This window comes from Motacilla alba, chromosome 3 (assembly GCF_015832195.1).
Source record: "Motacilla alba alba isolate MOTALB_02 chromosome 3, Motacilla_alba_V1.0_pri, whole genome shotgun sequence".
Taxonomy (NCBI): Eukaryota; Metazoa; Chordata; class Aves; order Passeriformes; family Motacillidae; genus Motacilla; species Motacilla alba.
This window is the reverse complement of record NC_052018.1, coordinates 110,163,521-110,183,834: the sequence shown is the minus strand read 5'-3', so window position 1 is coordinate 110,183,834 and position 20,314 is coordinate 110,163,521. Positions and strand designations below refer to the sequence as shown.

Genomic DNA, 20,314 nt, shown 5'->3' with positions numbered 1-20,314 from the left:
TGCTGGCTGCAGCAGCACTCCAGCCCTGTGGGACTCCATGAGCAGCAGGAAATACCCCTGGAATTCTCAGCTCCCTGAGCCCTCCTGCCCAGCTACACCCCTAATCCCAACTGGTGTATCCCACCTTCCTTTGGCCTCCATTCCCAAGCGAACTGCAAACAAAACTTCCCAGTAACCTGAGGAAAATCATGAATAGCACCCCTCCAGACATCCCTGTGCTTTGGAATTCCCCCCGTGCTCTCTAACACACCACAAACTGCCTCCAAACCTGCTGCCACATGTGGCTACATTCTCAAAAGGCACTACAAGCTTATAAATGCAAAGCAAAACCATTCCCAAATCCATTGTCGATGAGGAGGCACCAATTCCATATGCACATCCTGAGGAGAGAATTCCCACCTCTGTTATCTTAATAAAATAGCAGCACTTATCATATACCACCACAAAGCTCCTCCAGCATGAATGACACATCCATGTTTGCATTTTGCAATATTTTGGTACCAGATTGCATTTTGGTACCAGTCAACACCCCGCTCCACAATTCTGGAGCTCAAAGTGAAACTTGTCATCGTTCCACTGTTTTCACAGGCAAAATGATGCCATGGCAAATGTTTCCTGTGAAACACCCACAGTGCATCAGGCTGCAGCTAAACACTGAGTTACAGCCTGGCAGGAACTGCAAGGAGAATGCAAAAGAAAAGAAACACTATAATTAGTTCATCACAAATCCCCTGTGCTTTTAACATGGACTGGGTGGGTGTGAGAGAAGACAAAACCAGAAAGGAAATAACCAACTACTTAAAAAGTATAATAATATATCAATAGTCAAATCAGGCACAGATTATAAGAGTCAGAGGAAAAGGGAGCATTTCAATGCCAGCAGCAGAGCTTTGAATGGCTGGGGAACAAAGGGACAAGGTGGGATACAAGTATATATTTGAGATTTACACAAAGGAAGTGATAATGTCAAATTGAGCATTTTGGAAGTGGCATTACTTACATCACAAGAATTTTTATGGATTACTATTAAATATGTATAACTTACAAACTGGGGTTTTATCCATAAATTGTGAAGGAATATCACAGGCAGAAAAATACAAAAGGGCCATTGTTCAGGTGGGAAACTGAGGCTGTCAGGCTTCATCACATTTGCCAAGTTTTATTCTTATGAAGGATAAATTCAGGTCAGCTGAGTCATAAAGTACTTTATCCCAGATATATTATACACATAGATTTTCCTGATCAATACTAACCCACATGTTAACACCACGGTGTTCCTAATGAAACAGTAATTGCATTACAGAAACAGTAATTGACTTAATTTCCATATAAAATCTTCAAGGGCGTACTGTCAGCATTTAAACAAAGATTACTCTGCATCTTCAGGAGCTTCCAGGCTCAATATGGAACATAAAACTAAATACCTTAAACTCACCCTGCACATTTTCCCAGCTGTCTCAGTGCAAAGCAAATCTCTGTGGAGCACCACAGGCAGTTTGGTCAGACACAAGCGGCCCAGGCATGGGGACACACATGTGGCAACTTCCTCTTCCAGCCATCCTGCCCGGCAGAGCAGGTCATGGAAGAGCCTTAGCCAACCAGCATGTCAAAGCTCTGCTCCTGTTCCCCACTTCTTCCACCAGAAGGAGAGTCCAGGCAATTGGTTAAATTATTTTTTCATTTTTTCAAAGCCAGGAAGACAACAGCAGTATTTTAACAACTCCCTCCTCTGTTTTCTAATGGAAATGTCCCTTATAAACACATTCCTGCTCTTTAGGTTTCTTGCTGTGTACAAGTGGTTGCACTAACAATGAGGTTTTATAACAGAGACTATTTCTTTGTTGCAGGAAGTCCAAGTTGCCAAATTTGTACAGAACAGCAGGCTCCTGGTGCTGGCTGGTTCTTCCTCCTGCACGTGATCCTGCAGAGTGTGCATTCCCCAGAAAGGTGTGTCCAAACCCATGTGCCCACCCTGGGAAAGAGCAGGGTCTGCTCCCTGACTGGGGATGGGGAAGCTGGGCAGTCTGTGAGCTGACAGCTCACTCTCCATTTGGATACACTTCATTTATATCAATTGCTGCAGTACCTCCTAGTGAACTTAAAGCTCAGCTTTCACATCGCATTGAACTAAACTCTGTGTATTTCTTATCAATCCATTTCAGCAAGCAAAGCATCAGCTGTTGTTCCAATATTTCACTTACACGGACCAGCTGTTATTACAGGTTGTCAAAAGCACCTTGTTAAATGCTCTCTTCAGGGAAGAGCCTTCGCCAAGGGGGATTTTAAGAGAACTACAAAAGGCTTTTTCCATAATGACACATGATCTCTCGACAAAATTACCCAGCATAGCTTTATTTTCCAGGCAGCAGCAGATGAAATATATGGAAGATGCAGAGAGGACCTGGAGCACTCTGAACCAGGCACTCCTGGGAGCTGGGAACGCTGTACGAGGTGAGAACCCTGCACTCCTGGGCAGAGTGCTGCTGGCAGGGACGGGCTGGGGAGGCCACCGCAGAGGGGACATGCCAGTGAGGGCACCAGGAGAGGGGTTGGGGCACTGCCCGCTGCCTGTCCCCTCGGGATGCCAGCAAATCAGGCGAGGTGGCTGCAGGGAAGCGCTGCTCTGCCCGGGGGTTGTGTTACAGGAAGGGATCTGATTGCTGTAATCTGTGCTCGGTTCACTTGCATAAACCCATTTCCTCAGGCTCCACCAAGGAGAAGCCAACCTCACCCGGCCTGAGGGGCACAATCACCCTGTGCAGGAACTCGGATGTCCAGGTAAGTCAACAGCTCTGCTGAGCTCAAAACCAGAGCAAATGTCTGCAGAAGTCCCTTCCAGAAAGAGGGCAAACCTCCCCCTCCAAGTATGTCCCTGCAACATCTGCATAGGTGGGGAATAACACCCAATTAGCCTAAAGCAGGTTAGAAATTGTGAAGCACAGGAGAGAAGAGGCGCCCAAAGCCCCAAACAACCATGACTGAGCCAGCACTGGGAGTGGGGAATACACAGTCCTCACTCTGCTCAGCTGTCCCTCAGTTTTATTCCCCTCCAGAGGAACATGGACACCACTGGTGCCTGTGCTGCCATGGACAGTGAGCTCAGACACTTGTCTCAGGTCACCCCATAAACCTTGGACATCTTGAACACTTTCTAAGTTTCTTTAATTGCAACAGTTTTACTGCTGACAGGAGAACTTGAAACTTTACCCCTCTAATTATTTGTGTCAACTGTGTATCAATGCCACACAGGCCTTTGCAATGCAGCCCTGGCTTCAGGGTAAAACACATGTGTTCCCAAGGGAGTTTCAACACTGACCTTGGGATTGTGGTCTTTGCTATTTTTAACACAAATATACTGTGTGCCTTGGCTTTATCTCTGCATTAAAGCCTTTCTCTCTGCACAGGTTACAGGAATCCCTTATATTCCGCTGGAGCACAAACATGAAACAATGAAAGACTTCCTTATTCAGCAAAACACCACTTCCAGCCTCAAAGAAAAACTACAAATGTAACACAGAGAGCAGCTACAGCTGGAATCAACACGGCTGAGAGGGCTGGACCCTGCCCAGGAAACACACAGTCCACAGATGCAATGAGTGACAAACAAAAACGACCCCACTCATGACAGTAACATCCCGGTGGTGCCCACGGGGATGTTGCCAGGACAATACACACGTGTTGAGGGACAGACAGGACGTTTTGCATGGACTGTACCAGAGGAGCAGCGTTACCTTCAGAGCATTTACCACTGAGTCAGACTGCTGAGAGGCTGAGCCATGTCCACTGACGTTGGCTGGCTCGTTTGCAGAGCAGTGACTCCCCTCCGCCCCTCCTGGCATCCTAATGGCATCCTTCGCAAAAAATTAAACACTATTTAATACACAAAAGGCTTGGTCACTGATTAAAACAGATGTCAGTTATCTATTGCTCTTCTGCAAAAGGCTGAGAAGCGCTGAAGGTGTGTGTTACTCCAAAGCCCCCCTCTTTCCGAGCCACAGTAACCAAGGGCCATTGAGGCAGCGTGGGTGGCACTGCTTAGTGTCACCCAAAAGCTGTGGCCCTCAAGGGCGACTCCCTGGAAAATCAGGACATAGTAACAAAATTTCTTATGTGTGTACATCGCCTGGCAGAAGTGCTACAAAGTTTAGAGAGATAAATACAAGGTCTAATTTTATCTCTGTAATTCTGGAGGTTGTTCCTTCAACAGAACTCGTATTTTGAACGTTGCTGCGAGGTTCGCAACACGAGCTGACCAGGAAAGGAGTCAGGAGCTCCAGGCTGCCAGATCCCTCCTTCCCTGCCTCCAGCTCCTCCAGGCAAGGCCCACTTGGCCTGAGAGATGTCAACTTGTCCCCAGCAGCAACAACCTCGGAGGCTTTGTCCTCCCGGTGGACACCTGGAAGGGCTCTTCAGGACACTGCTAAAAAAAATGCAAGCTACCTAAGCTCTTCCAGCCCAGTCAGCTCCAGCTCTGCAGGATGTAAAGCATCTCCTGGAGTGAGGTAACCTGAGCAAGCAGGCGGCTCTGGAGGAGTGCTAAAAATACCCCTGCTGCATCCGTGGGCAGCGATGGGAGCGCTGCAGCCGCAGGGACCGCCCCAGCCCCGCTCCCGAGCTGCTCCCAACCCGCCCTGCTCCTCCCTTATATTCCTCACGCAGAACTTTGGGTAAAATAAAAAGAGAAATACGAAGAAGCAAAACGTTTCAGAGTCCAGGGGATGGGAATTTCCTCCCTTAAAGAGTAACAAACACCATAGGAAACATTAAGAAATAATGTAGCAGTAATTCCTGCTGGAAGGTGTGGGAAATGCATTTCTGAAGGAAAAATAATGACAGTGGAAAGAGCCTCTGATGAGGATCGGTGCCCCCTGTGCAGACATTTGCCCTGCTGAGCAAGCACAGAGCACGGGGCAGAGCTTTTGGGGGGTCTCTAATCTAAACAATAGGAAAAGATGAAGGTGGGTGTGGGAGAAAAAAGGCACAGGGCAAAGACACGAGGCTGAACTTCACAGATCCAGTCTGCCTGAAAATTCACTGGAAAGTAATCCAGCCCAAAGCTAGTTCCTAGTGCTCTTGGGATATGCTAAGGCCACTGTAAGCAATAGTGCAGGCTCAGAGCAGTGCCAAGGGGCAGAGAGAACCCTCCCAGCCACCCAACACATCAACTCCACCCCCACAGTCACCTGGACTGGACCTCATATATTTGAGAAAAAAACCCAAAAAAACCTAGAAAAAATTAAATATGTTAAAAACCCACCAAACCTCAGAATGCTGCATATGCTAAAGCCATAGAAAAGGTACATTAAGCCTGAATCTGAAACCTCATTTCCTAGACAAACTTGTCCTCCTGCCAAGCACAGGATCCATGTAATCCATTAGAGTGGGCACTAATGGATCTGATAACCAGGCTGCCAGCAGCAGCACACCCTCAGGGCCGTGCGGGGCAGCGTCCTGCAATCCTCCCCAGCAAGGACCAGGAGCAGTTTGCTGTGAGGCACGGAGGGGTTTCAGGACTCACTTTGCTTTGGGAAGGATTTATAGATCTGTTAGTGACTGGCCAGACTTAATGCTGCACTTTGAGAAAGGAAATGAAACTTGAAGGAAAAGAGGTAATAAAGGAGATTGAATTTATCCTAATCCAGACTTGTTACAGTCTGTCAGCTTTGGGGCTTTTACCAGTAAAGGTATTCTGTTTCTTTACTAACTCCAGAGGCAGCAAAGATTTTGGTCGGTTTTGAATTGGAAATAGAAATATTGCCATTAAAATGCAGAGAAAATGAGTACAGACTACACATGTGAAGCCTCCTGAACACAATAAAATCCAAACCTCCTGCAAGTGGTGCTGCTCTCAGAGTTCAAGCCTTCCTCCAGGCAGTTGTGTTCCACAGCCTCTTCCCTGCCATATGTAGCACATTTTTGTCTCCTTTCATGAGAACGAGAAACTTGTGAACACAGCCCTTCAAGCATCCAGCACATGTTGGTAGGAGACTGAAAATTAGTATTTCCCCTGTGGACATCCTTCTCCTTCCTCCCTCTGTCCTTGATAAGAGACATAAGTTTTCTTTACAAAGTAAGGCAGATTTTGCAGCCCTGAAGGCCCTTCCCCAGCTCAGGGATTTCTCATGTCAGGTGAGGCCACTCCACTGAGGCAGTAAAGCTGCTGCCTCCCCTGGAGGAAGCTTATTCCAGGGGATGATGGGGATGCCCAGCCTGAGCATGGCCCCTGTGAGCTGGAGCACTCCAGCACTGCTGGTAGGAGTTCCTGAGGCAGGGAAGCAAAGCAGGAGGAAAAGGCACTTTGCCAAAGCATGGGGCCTTGGGGGACAAGGAACCGAGGTCTGCAGAGCCTCTGGCACAGCTGCTGCTTCCCAGGGGGAGCACAGACACATTTCACCTGCCACCAAAGCCTGCCCTTGTGCCCTTACACTGAGGCCCTGTCACTGCCCAGCCCTGAGTACTGGATCCTGAGCAGGACCTCGAGGATGGGAAGAGAAATCTGCTCCCTTCCTCCTTCTCCTCCCAGCTCCACACAGCACCTGCACTGGAAGCATACTCCGTGTGACAGATCTTTCCATTTCTTATCCAGTAACAAACTCTGAAAGTGGATCCAAGTTGGACAGGGATGAAGTCATAGCTCTGTAGTGCTGAAAGCTCTATAAACTTTAAAAATCTGGAGTAATTGTGAACAAACAGCACTGTAGAACATCAGCACCTGAGAAATAATTGACTTTTTTGCTCATCCCACACAACCAGCCTTCCCTACTGGCCCTGGCCAGCCCTTGTGCCCAAGCACAGCAGTGTGCACATGGCCTCTTCTGAGCCTACAGGGATCTGTGTGCAGGTGATCCCACTGCAGAGAGCAGGTGAAACCCACACTGCATCCTGTGTATGGCTTCCACAAGGATCAGGATCCCTGAATGCACACATCCATTTGCTGTTAGGAGTAAATCTACAAAATATCTAATGCCAAAACGTGACTCTAGTGAATAGAAAGAACAGGAAATCTGACTCAGCCCTGTAATATCACCTAACAAAAAGCCCAGATGAATGAAAATTCAGCATTTCACTCACACTAACTGCAAAATGTTACTACTCATTTTCCCACAAACCCTGCACTGTACCCTGGTCAGGGTCAGAATAAAGACCCCTGTGTAAAACAGGGTATTTTGTGATGGAGAGAATTAATCATCAGCTTTTCTACTCAAGTCAGTAGAAAGCTTCATTTTTTTCAATCTGTATTGTTGAAAAGGACAGTCATGAATGAAAGCCACTGTAGTGCCCAGCCCAGTGTCCAGCTCAGTCCATGTGCCAGCCCCTCCAGAGGTGCCTGGCACGCAGGGAGAGGCAGGAAGGGAAAGCAGTCCATGGCTGCCCCAAGGACACGCACAGTCGCTTCATCATAGCTTCCAAGAGAGCAGGATTTTCCTGCCTGCTGGACACTGCTCTGTTCACTCAGCATCCAAGCCCTCCCTCATTGTGCAGCAGTCTCTCATCCCAGAGGCAAGTGGTTTACTGGGAAGCAGATCCTTCCTGCTGGGTAGCTGCCACACCAGTTCAATCACTACCTGATTTTCAAAGCTTTTTTTCCCTGATTTCTCCAGCCCTCAATTTCCCTGTACAGCTCAAAGCAAATACAGACTGTGTTTGTCAGCTTGTTTCAAACAGGCAGGAGAAAGGAAAACCAGAAAGCAATAACTGCAGCATGTTGCTCTGCTGGATTAATAACACGCTAAAGAAAACGGTGACATTTTTTCAGGGAACATTCCTGTCAATTAAAATACATAATCTTCAAACACTGCACTTTTTCACCTGTCCTCAAAGACCTCAGCAGAAACCTGCTGCCAAAATTCACACGCTCTCACAGTGGGTTGGAGGCACACTCAGATTTTCAGTGGCCAAATCCATTGCTGGCTTCACCCCCTCAGAAACAGCCACTTCCAGCAGGCCCTTCAGAAAGCTCTTTTGATAATGAGAGGGCAAAAAAAAAACATTCTGGGCTGTGGCACTTCCAAACCTTGGAGGCCACACATGTAAAATCTAGAAGATTCTATAGAAGAGTCTACCAGAAAATCCTGAGGACAAAGCAATTCCAGACTTTGAGAGTTATAACTGGAAAAAAGCACTATCTGTCCTCTGAGAGCTGCAACTCTCTGTACCCCAAGTTTTTCTTGAATTTGTGTCTTGGTGACTCGAAGCTCGTGAGTTCTTGTCTTCCAGCCCTCCCTTGTCAAGCACAATGGACACTCTGAGATAAAGGCTCTGCCCAGAACCCTAATAAAGGGCTGGGAACTGGAGCTCTTTATTAATGGCCTAATAATTTACACTAGGGATGGGAGCACACGAAGGAACTGGGTGGGTGGGTGCTCTTGATTCACTTTCTTTCAGCAAATATTTGATATGATTAGAAAACATCAGTTTGTTCAATGGCTTTTAATTATGTTTTGGTTGAAGGAGTCCCTATTCTACATGCTAAGGAAGGGAGGAGACAAACAGTATGGGAACTGTGAGTGATACAGATTTTAGGAAAAAACCACTAATCAAACAGTTCCCATCTTCTAATTAGATTTATAATTACAAAATATCATGAAAAGGGAAAATAAAAAACACAGACCTCAGCCAAAGGTTTTTGAAAGATTTGGAAATTGGTTGAAGTAAAATGTGATAATCTAATGGAAGGGGGAAGAAAGAAGGAAATGGAAATGTTGGAAGAGCTGAAAAATAAATTAATGTGTGCCTAAGAGTCATGCCTGCCATTTCCCAGTTTAACATACCAGGACTGGAATGGACTAACAAGGATGCAAACCCCCCAAAAAAGGGCCTGAAGCAAAAGCCCAAGTGAAAGAAATACAGCAAAGTGAGATGGAAAAGGACCAGAAGCCTTGGAAAGGCAAGACTGAGGCAACAGAGGCAGCAGAGCCCAGGTGAGAGGGACAGAAGGGCTCCAGTTCAGCCCAGCACCAGAACTGCCTCCTGGTCCTGTGCTGTGGGAGCCAGGAGCTCCCTCCCTGCATCCCAACTCCAGCCCCACTGGCGCTTTGTCTGCAGCATCCTGGCAATGTTTTCCCTCCCCTTCACTGAAAGGGAAAGCTGAATTACAAGGACAAAGAGCTGGAAGGGGAAAAGTCTCCTCCTCCTCCTCCCGTGAAACAAATAAGAACTGAAGCAATTTAAATTGGGTGACTTGCCAAGTTTGTCTTTTGCAAATGCATTCACTGTCATTATATGACAGATGTCCACATTCCCAGAGCATTTCAGCTGAGCTGATCAGCCCTGAAGTACCAGCCCTACAAAAACTCAGGGATATCTTCAGCTAATTGACGTGCGGATGCCAGATCCTGCTCAGGCCTCCCCCAGCATAAGGCACAGGGAGCAGTCATGCACCACAGCAAGTCTGGGAGGACACTCCTCTTTCCAGGCCTCTGAAGTTACTCACTGACATAACAGAGCTGTCACAGTCCAGGGAGCTGCAGCTGGGATCCAAATCCAATCTTTGATCCCTACAAGCTTTATTAATTATCTCTGAGCATCTTCATTACAGCAGCATAGGTGTTACGTCCTGGTGTAGGGGACTGGTGTGACGAGATTTGAGTGGTAGGGGGAGATTTAGGGTTTTAGTGATGGGGAGGCTTTAGGGATGGCTTCCCAGTTCTCATCCTTGCAGCTCAGTGCACATGAGACACATATTCAAGGAGGAAAAAAATGCCCTGTCCACCCTGCACTGCTGATGGGGAGGAGACAGAGAAAATCAGGAGTAAAGCTGAGCCAGGGAAGAAGGGAGGGGTGAGGGGAAGGTGTTTTAAGATTTAGTTTCTATTTCTCATTATCCTGCTCTGATTAGAGTGGTAATGAATTAAACTAATTTCTCCAGGCCAAGTCTGTTCTGCCCATGACAGTAACTGGGGAGTGACCTGTCCCTGTCCTTATCTCAACCCATGGGCCTTCTGCTGTGTTTTCTCCCCCTGACCAGCTGAGGCAGGGAGTGATGGAGCAGCTTTGGTGGGCACCTGGCCTCCAGCCAGAGTCAACCTGCTGTAGGTGGTTAGAGCACTGCTGATGCTGCCTTTTCCCCTTTCAATGGCAGCTGCACAGCCTGATCCCCAGTGGTGCTGGAGTTCCATGAGTGCTCTGAGTCAGCAGAAGGCACTGCCAGAGCCCCTGTGCTGCTCCTGCCTCAGCCCCACGGGGAACTGCTCTGGCCTGAACTCCATCCAGCAAACCAGAAAGGCTCTTGCTCAAGCCCTGCAGCCCCCAGGCCCAGCTGTCACACAGCCTTGCCCACAGGAGTGTCTGAGGAGCTGCTCACCCCTCGGCCCGGCCACAGCCAGCACAGTCTGGCATTCCCAACAGAAGACCCAGCTGCATGCCGTAAATCTTGGGAAGTATCTGCATTCTTACTCAAAAGTCCTCTTTGTGGCCAGAAACTGAAAGGGTCTGGATCATATCTTGTTATTGGAGAGAAGGAAAACAGAACAACAGCAAAAGAACAGCTCTCACCAAATCCACAACCCACAACTTTCTGTAACTCTGAAACCCCCTCCTATGCTCTGAGCCACCTTCTCAATCACTGTGCAGCACAGCAAGAGACATTAACAGGCCTAAGAGAATATTCCCGTTTTTATACCTTTTCTATTACCTGATCAAATTGAAATATTGACTCAGTGGTGGTACTGCAATTCCCCTGACAAAGCAGCCCTTTGGTACAGCAGAGCGAGCTGAAACTCAGCTTTCATTTGAACAGTGATGGCAGCACTTAAAACCATTGGCTTTGGAAATGCCCTTGCCACTAAATATTAATAAAACCTTTACATTAGAGGTCTGTGGGGTTTGGAAAAGAAAACTAATACATACGGAGGGAGACAAGCAAAGCAAAAGAAATTGGAAAAGAACCACATCTAAGTGACAGAGGAACAGAATGATTTGTCTGGAGAGGTGTTGACAAATGTGTCAGTGCTTTTCCATGAGTGGCACATAAGCAGAAAAGGGGGAGAAGAAAGGATATTGAAAGCAGAGAGGAAAAAGAAGAAAAGTGTGGCAGGAGGGGAGAATAAAGCCTGAGACAAGGCCAGGGCTCTTCAGCAGATACAGCAGAGGTGTCACACTCACAACTGTGAGTTCTCACCTCTCTCCTAAGTGCAATGTTGCAATTCCCAAACCCTCCCAGTGCTTCAGCACCCCATCAGAGAGGGACTATCCAAAAAGCAAAAGGCATGGAGGTAGTCCTGAAATTTTAAGGCAGGACACTGTAACTGAGTTAGGGCTGTGCCAAAAACCTTCATCAGTTGCAGAGCTTGTTGTAGATTTTCAGTTTATTTGTCAAAAGCACTTGGCTTGGCTTCATGCCCAACAAACTCCCATTCCTCCCATTAAATGGAACCAAACCAGTGCCAGGAGTCCATGCATTTCCATCCTGCACCCTTGCCTTTGTGACAGGGCCTGATCACCACTGAGGTGAGCACATTCCAGGTGGGACCCACAGGGATAACAAACCCCCAAAACAAACTCAGGCAAATGTAACACCGAGGTGATGAGAGCAACGTTAGAAAAAGCTCGGTGTCTACACTTCCTTCCTCTCCCCAAGGCCATGACTTCAGCCAGGAGGAAGAGTAAAATATGCCAGGAAATGTGAACTCTTGCCGCTCATTAAGTCTTACAATGAAGTGCCCAGAGATATGAGGAGATTTTTCAGAACTCTACCACAGATCCTTGTGCCAACAAAACCACACATAGGACAAACTGACCTGGCTATTTGAAAACAAAAAGTAGTTTCCAGGCTTGCTCGCCTCACTCTTCCCCTTCAAAACCCCACCCTCAGCATATTTTGTTTCAATGGTTTTTGCAACAGCTACAGGCTTAGGTGCCAGGCTGATTTCACAGGGACTATGCTCTGGTTTGGCACCCCAGCCAAGATATTTTCACTGAACCCAATGCACACAGGGTGGGTGTTCCAGGCTTTGGTCAGATTTGGGAATGCTTTTTGTGGGTTCTGCCTCAGCGCCTCAAACCCAGACAAATCAAACATAAAACACACGGACACACCTAAAGATTTGGCCCGTGAAGAGTGTTCTGCACAATTTATCTCTCAGTGTTTTTCCAGGCCCAAGACAAACCACACAGTACTTTTGGGTGGGTTTGTTAACTTTTGCCCCGAAAACCATTCTTGAAAAGAAAATAATATTCATTATCACTGAGGTGTCTTTCCTGCTGAAAACTGTTTACATGTCAGTGAGCAGGCATTTCTTGCTGTCCTTCTTTTCCAGATCCAAAAATTAGGGTAGAGAGAAGCAAAGTGCCCGAGGTCACCAAGCAAAGAGCTGTAGAGGCCCTTCCAACTGTCATATGAAAGGTGAGGGGAAAAGCCACCACACTTTACCTAAAATCTGCCTTAGGAAAAGGGCAATAAATCTGAGCCAGTGGATTTTACTTCTTACTACATCACTGTTACCTGGGATTTTACAGTCAAACAACGGCACTAAGTCCAACAAAATGCACTTTTCTTCATCAGACCAAGGACCAGTGTTCAATTTAAACAAAACCCAACTTCTTTTCTTTTCCAGTGGGCAACGTCATTTGAGGACCTGATGGGTTTTTCTAAGGATTATTTAAAGAAATATAATAGAAATACATTCCAGTAAGTATGTGCATATATGAAGATTACAAGTGCCTTTGATTCATTTGTACCAGACTTTTAAATGTTTCATTCTTAGAAACATGTTAGGAAAACCTTTTACATCATATTTGCTTATTCATTCAATTGAATTTCAGCCTTGCATTAATGTAGCTAATATGTTCCTTCAAGTATTAAAAATAATATAACCCAACTATTACTTATGATACTTGTACTTTTAGAGCAAAATATTTTGGTTAACTATAAAAAGTAGTTGATACTTTAACAAGAACCTCTTGGAATAAAACCAGAATGCAAAGGGTCAGTTCACTGTCATTCCTAATCCATAAATTAATTAATTAATTAATTAGAAGTAGCAGTTTCCAGGAATTTTTTCTTAACAACGTATCAAAGCCTGCAAAGGAAAAAATAATTAACGAAAGCATTGTCAGAGCCTTAAATGAACCCCCTAGCCAAACACAGCACGACGAGCAAACAGATGTGAGAGCCTTTGGGTATCTGAGAGTTGGAAGGCAGGAAGGACGAGGGCTGCTGGTCCCTCTGCAGCCCGGGCACTCCCGCGGGGCTGGCACCCACCTGGGGCAGCATGCGATTTTCCTCCTCCAGCTGTCTTACTCTGGCCTCCAGCTGCCTAACATAGGACAAGGTTGATTCTAAAAAATCAAACAGAAAAAAACTCGTATTATCCACAGAGATCTGCTTGTGTTCACCAGTGCCAGAGCCTGCGCCACACTCTCACTTGTACTCGCAGCAGACCGCCTCTCTCAAGTATCCACGGAACATCCCACTCTGCTCCTCCCAGGGCAGAGCAAACACCACAGGTCCTGGAACTGATCAATTCCTTGCTGCTTGTGATGCTGAACCTTTAGGTGGTCCTTTCTCAGACCCAAGGTGTAGCCGCATTTCTCTTCGCAGAGAAAAGCAAGGCACAACTTCCCAAGGCTATTTCTAGGATTCACATTCTCTGAACCTCAGAGAAAGAAAAAACAGTTCTTATTTTAGTTGCTGCTCCTGTGTTGTTCCCAAGTGGAATGCATTGTGGAAGATTGTTTACCTGAAGGGGATTGGTATCTGGACTCTGGTGTGAGTGTTTTGATTCACTGACCAATTGAACCCATGACTCGGGACTGTCGGCTGACACTCATGAGTTGAGTGCTTGGCAGATTCAGTGTAATATGTGTAATATAATATAGAGTGAGATAGGATAATAAAGTAATTAATTAGCCTTCTGATAAGACGGAGTTCTCCTCGTCATTTTCTTGCCTTTGTCAGGGTTGCTCTGCTTTTACTATACCAAGGAATCTCACAGAAAGACAACACAGGCTTGAGTTCTTCCAACCCATCCCCACCTGGAACGCTCCACACGGACAATGCACTGTCCCACCGGGTCAGCACTGCAGAGCCCAGGGAGAGCAGATGGTGCTGTGCAGGCAGCCGGGGTCAGAGGCACCCCTCACACCCTCCCAGGGCTCTGGGGCACACACAGCCTCCCCGGGCAGCACAGCAGCTCCTGGGCTCCACCCCAGCTCCACCAGCTGTGCTGCCACAGCTGGGGCTGGGCTGGAAGCAGCTGTGTGTCCCCAGGGTCGGGGAGGTTGCAGCTGGTTGACACCAGGACCAGCCGGGGCACAGCGCAGCTCCCGGCGTGTCCTCCTCTCCCCCACACGCCAGGGACACGCTCCCACTGCCCTCAGAAGTGCACAGAGAGCAAACCCTGCTTGCTCTGCTCACCAGTTGCTCGCTGACCTCCACAAGGACAACCCTTGGTGCATTGTGAAGAGCATGAGTCACTCCCAGTCTGCTCCCAAGGACTTGACATGAGAAGAGGAGATCCCTGATCCGGCACTAAAAGCACCCACGAGCTTTACCATCAGACATTTCTTGGGTCACTTAGAAGTGCTGCTCTCAAAGTCCTGGATCTAAGAGAGAGACGTGTCTAGGGATGTAGCACTCAAGTGTAAGAAAAAAGGTGCAGAAAAACTGCTGTGACTCTTGCACCTCTTTGTATGTAGGTGGAATTCTGCACGTACTCGTTCCTGACTCAGTGATCCACCCAACTTCCTCTGAGATGTCAATTCCCATCACACATGTGTACCTATATTGCCATGTAATTAGCAAAATTGATGATTGATGGGATGGAATCCATGGGTATTGGGGCAGTGCTAATGGCTGATACAGCCCTTCAAAGCTGCATTGACAGCACAGCTGTTCACTGGTTTAAACTGACACATGAATTTGGGCATGAATTTCCTCTGATAGCTCAACACTGCTGCAGCCTGCCCATAAAATAGGGGAAAAAAGGTGTCACTTACTGGTCTTACAAGACTGCAATAGGCTAAAATGTGCATGGGAATTTACCCAACATGAAAACAAACAGTAATTTGTCAAAGATGATTAATGCCCAGCCAGGCACCGGATTAAAAATAGCCTTGTACAATAAAAGAGGAAGAGGTAATCTGAGGTTCTGCAGGCTCTGCTGCGTGAGGATTTTCATAGTTAGTGATGGGTGCATCTCTGGAGAGCGGCTGAGCCCGGCTCAGATGAGCACTTAGGAGATGAACAGCTCATTCAATTAACTGCCAACGACAGGGACCCTCCCACCAAATCAGCTCCTTCCCAGCACAGGCACTCCTGGGAAGAGCTGCAGGAGCTCCCTCACCTCACAGCCCACAGGCAACAGCCCCCAGCACATCCCAGCCCTTCCCTCTGTTGTTTTCCGTGTGAGATGGCTCCTGAGCACTCATTATGTCAGAAGGGCTGGGCCAGGAGCTCCCTCTGGCCCTGGCCAGCTCTAAATTGCTCGGTTACAGGTTCACTGCTGTGTCAGTGCGGGTTTGGACTTCATGCTCGAGTCCAACTTCCCAGCTGTGCCCACCAGTTCCCTCCATGTGAGCTCCCCTCTGGATTCTCTTCAGCTCCAGGCCTTCTGTGATTTCCTGGCTGAGCATCCCTTATCTCCACAGATAACACACACCTCTTGGCAACATCTGCCTCTTATTAAGTTTTATTCCTTCATTTGTCTGTTGGGAGTCCAGAGCAGAGATCCCTGCTGCTTCAAATCACACAACTCTGTCTCAATTCCCTACTTCTCAATGCCAGCTGAGGATTTGGTCTGGAATCTCTGTCTCTTAACCCTTCTAAAGTGTGAAACAGTTACTTAAATCTCCTCTTGTAATCTGATTAAAAGGGAAAATTAGGCCATCTACCGAAGGCTTGAGCAAGCAAATCCTAATGTATGTGAGTCTTCTTGACACATAGACTAGATACATATATATTTCAGGATCTGTTAATATATTTATGCTGGGATGTTATGAGCTTAGAGGAAAAATGAGCAGAAAAGTCAGCCAAGGACGTAGCAGACAGAGAAATTGAAAGCACATGAAGTGAAACACAGTCAGCAAACTTTAAAAACACCCAACCAAACCAAAGTTGCACTAAAAGTGTTTAGGAGAAGATCTGTATGATCCATCTCTTCTGCTCTGGAACGACCTGTGCAAACAGGTCAGTCACTGGCTCATGTCATTACTGCCAGATTTGACCCCTGTGGGCCCCTTGGTTACAAGATTTCCACTCCTTCCCATCTCACTTTGTGAGGCATTGCCAAAGGTGTAACAATTAGGAAAAATTCCCATTTTCAGGAATAGGTTACCACCAAATGAGCGTCCCTCCTTGAGCTTCCTGTGCTCTTAACATCACTGAGAACATGATCAACATGGTTCTTCATTCCAGGGCTGAAATAAAACTATTTTCTGAACTATTAGAGACACAGAAACATCTTGCTCTTAGGGAAATTCAGTGACAATTCACCCTCTCTCCACATCTGTCACTCTAACATGTTGTAAGAGAACATCAATATTTAGTAGCTGATCTCTTTTTCTTTTGACATCCACACTCTAAAAGCAAGGAGATATTTTGGGGTTATGTCAGACTTTATCAGACACTTACATTGCTGCCAAAGGCATATTTGTGCATTGGATTTATCCATTTTTATATGCCTGTGCCTGGTCTCAGTCTAGCAAGGAATTCGTAATATCCTTTAAGCCAGATTATCCTCTGCTGTTTTAGAATGGGTGAGGATGTCATGTTAAATTCTGATATTTTCCTTTTTCTTTCCGAGTTCGTTTTGGTTTGGTTTTTTTGAGGCTTACAACTTACAGGCAGCTGTTGGACTGCACTGGAGAATATCTTAGAGTCTGAGATCCTCTACACACTTATTAGATCCCTGGAAAAGGGATGAGAACCCCACAGAAGGCAAAAACCCAGAGGTTCAACCTACTTTTCTGCTTGTTCATAGGAGCTGGAGTAACAAGCTCAGTATGGCAGGTGGAAGGGGTTTTATTCAACAGAGGAGTGCTTGAGGGAAAGACAGAATGGGAGACCCAAGAGCTGGACAGAAGGCTGCTTTGAGTCCTCACATCCTCATGGCCAGAATATGGAAAAACATGATTTGGTGATAATGCAAAATTCACCTGGATTCTGTTACCAGCAGCACTTCCTGCTTTGGTATTCCTGTTCCTAAAGGAGGTCTCCAGCACCCTTGGGAGCCACATCCCAAGGCACCTTTTCAAACACTGAGGGTATAAATGAGGGAAACTGCCAACAATTCACCTGGGCAAAGGATTCAGCACATTGGGTGTAGGGATACTCTGATGTGTGGCAACAAGAGTTTGGTAGAGGTACATCCGGCTTCAACAAACTCCATTTGTCATGCTGCTCCTCCAGAGTCACAGAATTAACTAGGTTGGGAAATACCTTTGAGATTCCTGCACTGTGCTGGCAGGAATTTAATAATTGCACATCAAATCAGATTTTGGTCATTCAAATCCACACCCAGCACACTGCAGTGACAACTAAATAATCTTTCAATAAATGGGAAATGAAAACCAAGCTTGTGCAAGGGGTACTCTAAAGCCTCCTGTAACTGCTTGGCAGCTCATTTAGGAAAGGGTTTCTCTGCTAACTGGGGAGCAGATTCAATGACATGCAAACCATCTCCCTGTCCTAGAATTCCTACTCATCTGATTTAATTGCCTCAATATTAATATTCATAACTGAGACATGCTATCACTGCAATCCATCCCCTTTCAGCTACCTTGCTCAGATATAAAAAAATGAAACGGCACTGTTGGATTTACACTCTCAGCAACTGACACCCCTTGCACGCAGTGCTGCCAGCGTCCACCTGCCTGGGGCAGGATCAGAAGACCTCCCAAGGTCATTTTTAGCCCTGTCTCCTGTGATTTTCTATTAGGGCTGCACATCTTACATAACATCCCTCACTGAAGGAGTGCTGGAGAACTCCTTGTTAGAGCGCAGCCGAGTTCCCTCGCAAGGCAGCGACGCTGGGATTAGTGCTATCGTGTAGAAAGAAAGACATCTGCCCAAGGCAGGATTTTATTAAGCTCACCAGAATGTTTAGGAGCTATTTATGACAAAGGCACATATTCTCAGGAAGTTTTGGGACAGTGAGCACCATGGCACTAAGACAGGCTTTGCATTTCTCAGCCTTGCTGTTGTCTGAAATTCTCCGGCCCCAAGCTCAGATTCCTCGTGATTATGGATCCAGCAATTCTTGCCTTTTCCCAGTAATTAAAAACATCATTAACTAAGCTGAGCTAGTTCACCAAGTGTGTCAAAACTGAATCCTAGCAAAGGGAAAAGCTGGCATACGCTGGTTCAAATACCCAGGATGCAGTGGCAGCCCTGACACTTCTCAGGCATCATGCGCCATGTTTCCCCTTTTCAGTACACATTACACACAGACAGGTGCTAATTACCTTATCTCTGTAATCAGAGAATTTTATTCAGATTTCACACAAAAATAGTGTGTTTTCTCAGGTGCAGCAGCTTTTAATCACAGATTAACTATTTATTAGAAAAAAGCATACTCTCCTTGTCTTAAGGCAGCCCTTGCCATGCCTTCACCAATTCAGTGATGGGGTCTGACTCAGATTCCAAGGTGTTTGCACTTGCCTGGAATTAGGTGCCACTGTGGATCAGGCAGTTTAGCGAGCAGGTCTGGGCTGACTGTGCACACACATCCCTGTGGTGAAGCTCTCCCAAGGATTTCCTTCTTCCCCAGGTCACCAAGGAATGTCCCAGGTCACCCAAATGCTGCCTGTGACACAACTTACTACAAATGTAATGTTGGCTTCCATTTAAGAACCTTACTGATTTCGACTGGAGGTTTTGTTGCACATTTAGATTTAGGTGCAACAAAATTTCCAGTTGAATTCACCTGGGGAAAAAAAAAGCTTAAAATAGATTTAAAAACGTTGTATGGAGAATAAAGGATTCAACTATAGGAACACCTAAAAATGATCTCAGATGTCAGCTGAGGGAAGGCTCTTGCTAACAGTTGGATAACACTCACACTAATGGGCTGCTGAAACACTAACCTTGCTTTGTTTGGGGTTTTTTGGTGCTAGAGGTGATAACAGCAAGGCTTTCCTTGCTGGCCTGTTTGATACTCCCCTTCAGCCCGTGCTAAATGCATTTGGCACAGTATTGATGGAAACAGAGAAAATCAAACCCATTATGCTGTTGCTGAAGCCTTTCCCACTGGCTGTCAGCTTGTTCTGGTATTGACCGGCTGTGGTTTATGACGGGTGAAATCTTTATTGGTTCCATTTACTCAAGCACTCGGGTTTGTCCCTGTGCCACCACACTCTCCTGGGCTCATCAGGAGTGTCCCCAAGAGCAGGCACAGCCCCTGGCCTGGAAACACAGCAGAAGGAAAGGGATGGATGTTCAGCAGGCTCCTGCACGGAACGCAATGGAAGGCTGGAAAAGGCACTAGCTGAGAACAGCTTTGCTTAGGGAAGGGAGATGGAGCACTCATTCATCTCTCCAACCCAGTGCCCTCATCTCCTTCCTTCCCCAAGCCAGGCTATTCTCAGGCTTGCCTGTTCCAGCTTTCCAGCTGATTTCACACAGGAATCTCCACCTCACACCGGTGTCTCCGGGTCACATGGAATTGCATCTTCTAAGTGTCCCTTGCTGAAAAGGCCCTGGGTCCCCTGCAAACCTGCGGCCACTGAGAAACCACTGAATCCACAGAGCCACCTCCAGCCTTTCCCAGTTCTGCCGTGCCTCTATAAAATGAACATTTACAGGACAAAATGAAAAAATGCTACAAATTAAAATAAAAAGCTTCCCAGCAACAGCAAGATTTGTGCAAAAACCAGAGGGTCAAACTGACTGAGACACCAAATACATGCACCAAATATCACTCACAATCCCCACAATCCTTCCCAGATGCTCACAGCCACTTTTCTTAGCCCATAAAATTGTATTTCACAAGCTCCAACCATCAGATGCTGAAGAGACATAGTTCAGAAAAGTTAGTTTAGGTGAGAATTTTACTATTGGAACAGCAATCTCAAGTTAATAATACATTGGCTTCCACCTGGCAAACTGCAGCTTAGGCCAAACCTGGAAACCACATGTCCAGGAACTGTGAATCAGACCAAACCTCTCAATCATTTTTATGCTCATCTAGTGCCTTGTTAGGAGGCAGTTATCCAACCTGTAAACTCCTTTTTTATGGGGAGCTGTCTGTGTGACTCAATCCCAAATTCAAACGATGTTCCTGAGAGTACAGAAATAGAAGCTCTCTCATTACTGAAACCATTGAACCATTGAACACTTTGTAGCTACAACTACAAAAGAGATGCCAAAACTCACAAC

General features: G+C 46.5%; 1 protein-coding gene across 4 annotated transcripts in view; it reads right to left on the bottom strand.

Moving 5' to 3' along the window:
- Window positions 1–20,314, bottom strand: part of CCDC85A (coiled-coil domain containing 85A) — a 69,954-nt gene that overhangs the window by 3,859 nt on the left and 45,781 nt on the right. For 2 of the 4 annotated variants that reach the window (XM_038131931.1, XM_038131934.1), the window contains exons 4-5: window positions 13,202–13,278; window positions 3,732–3,851 (exon numbers count right to left, since the gene is read on the bottom strand). The exons of 1 other annotated variant lie outside the window; for it this stretch is intronic. In XM_038131931.1, coding sequence (XP_037987859.1) covers window positions 3,732–3,851; window positions 13,202–13,278 — 197 coding nt within the window. The remainder of the gene's footprint in view (window positions 1–3,731; window positions 3,852–13,201; window positions 13,279–20,314) is intronic. One more of the 4 variants, XM_038131932.1, reaches the window with a different exon arrangement.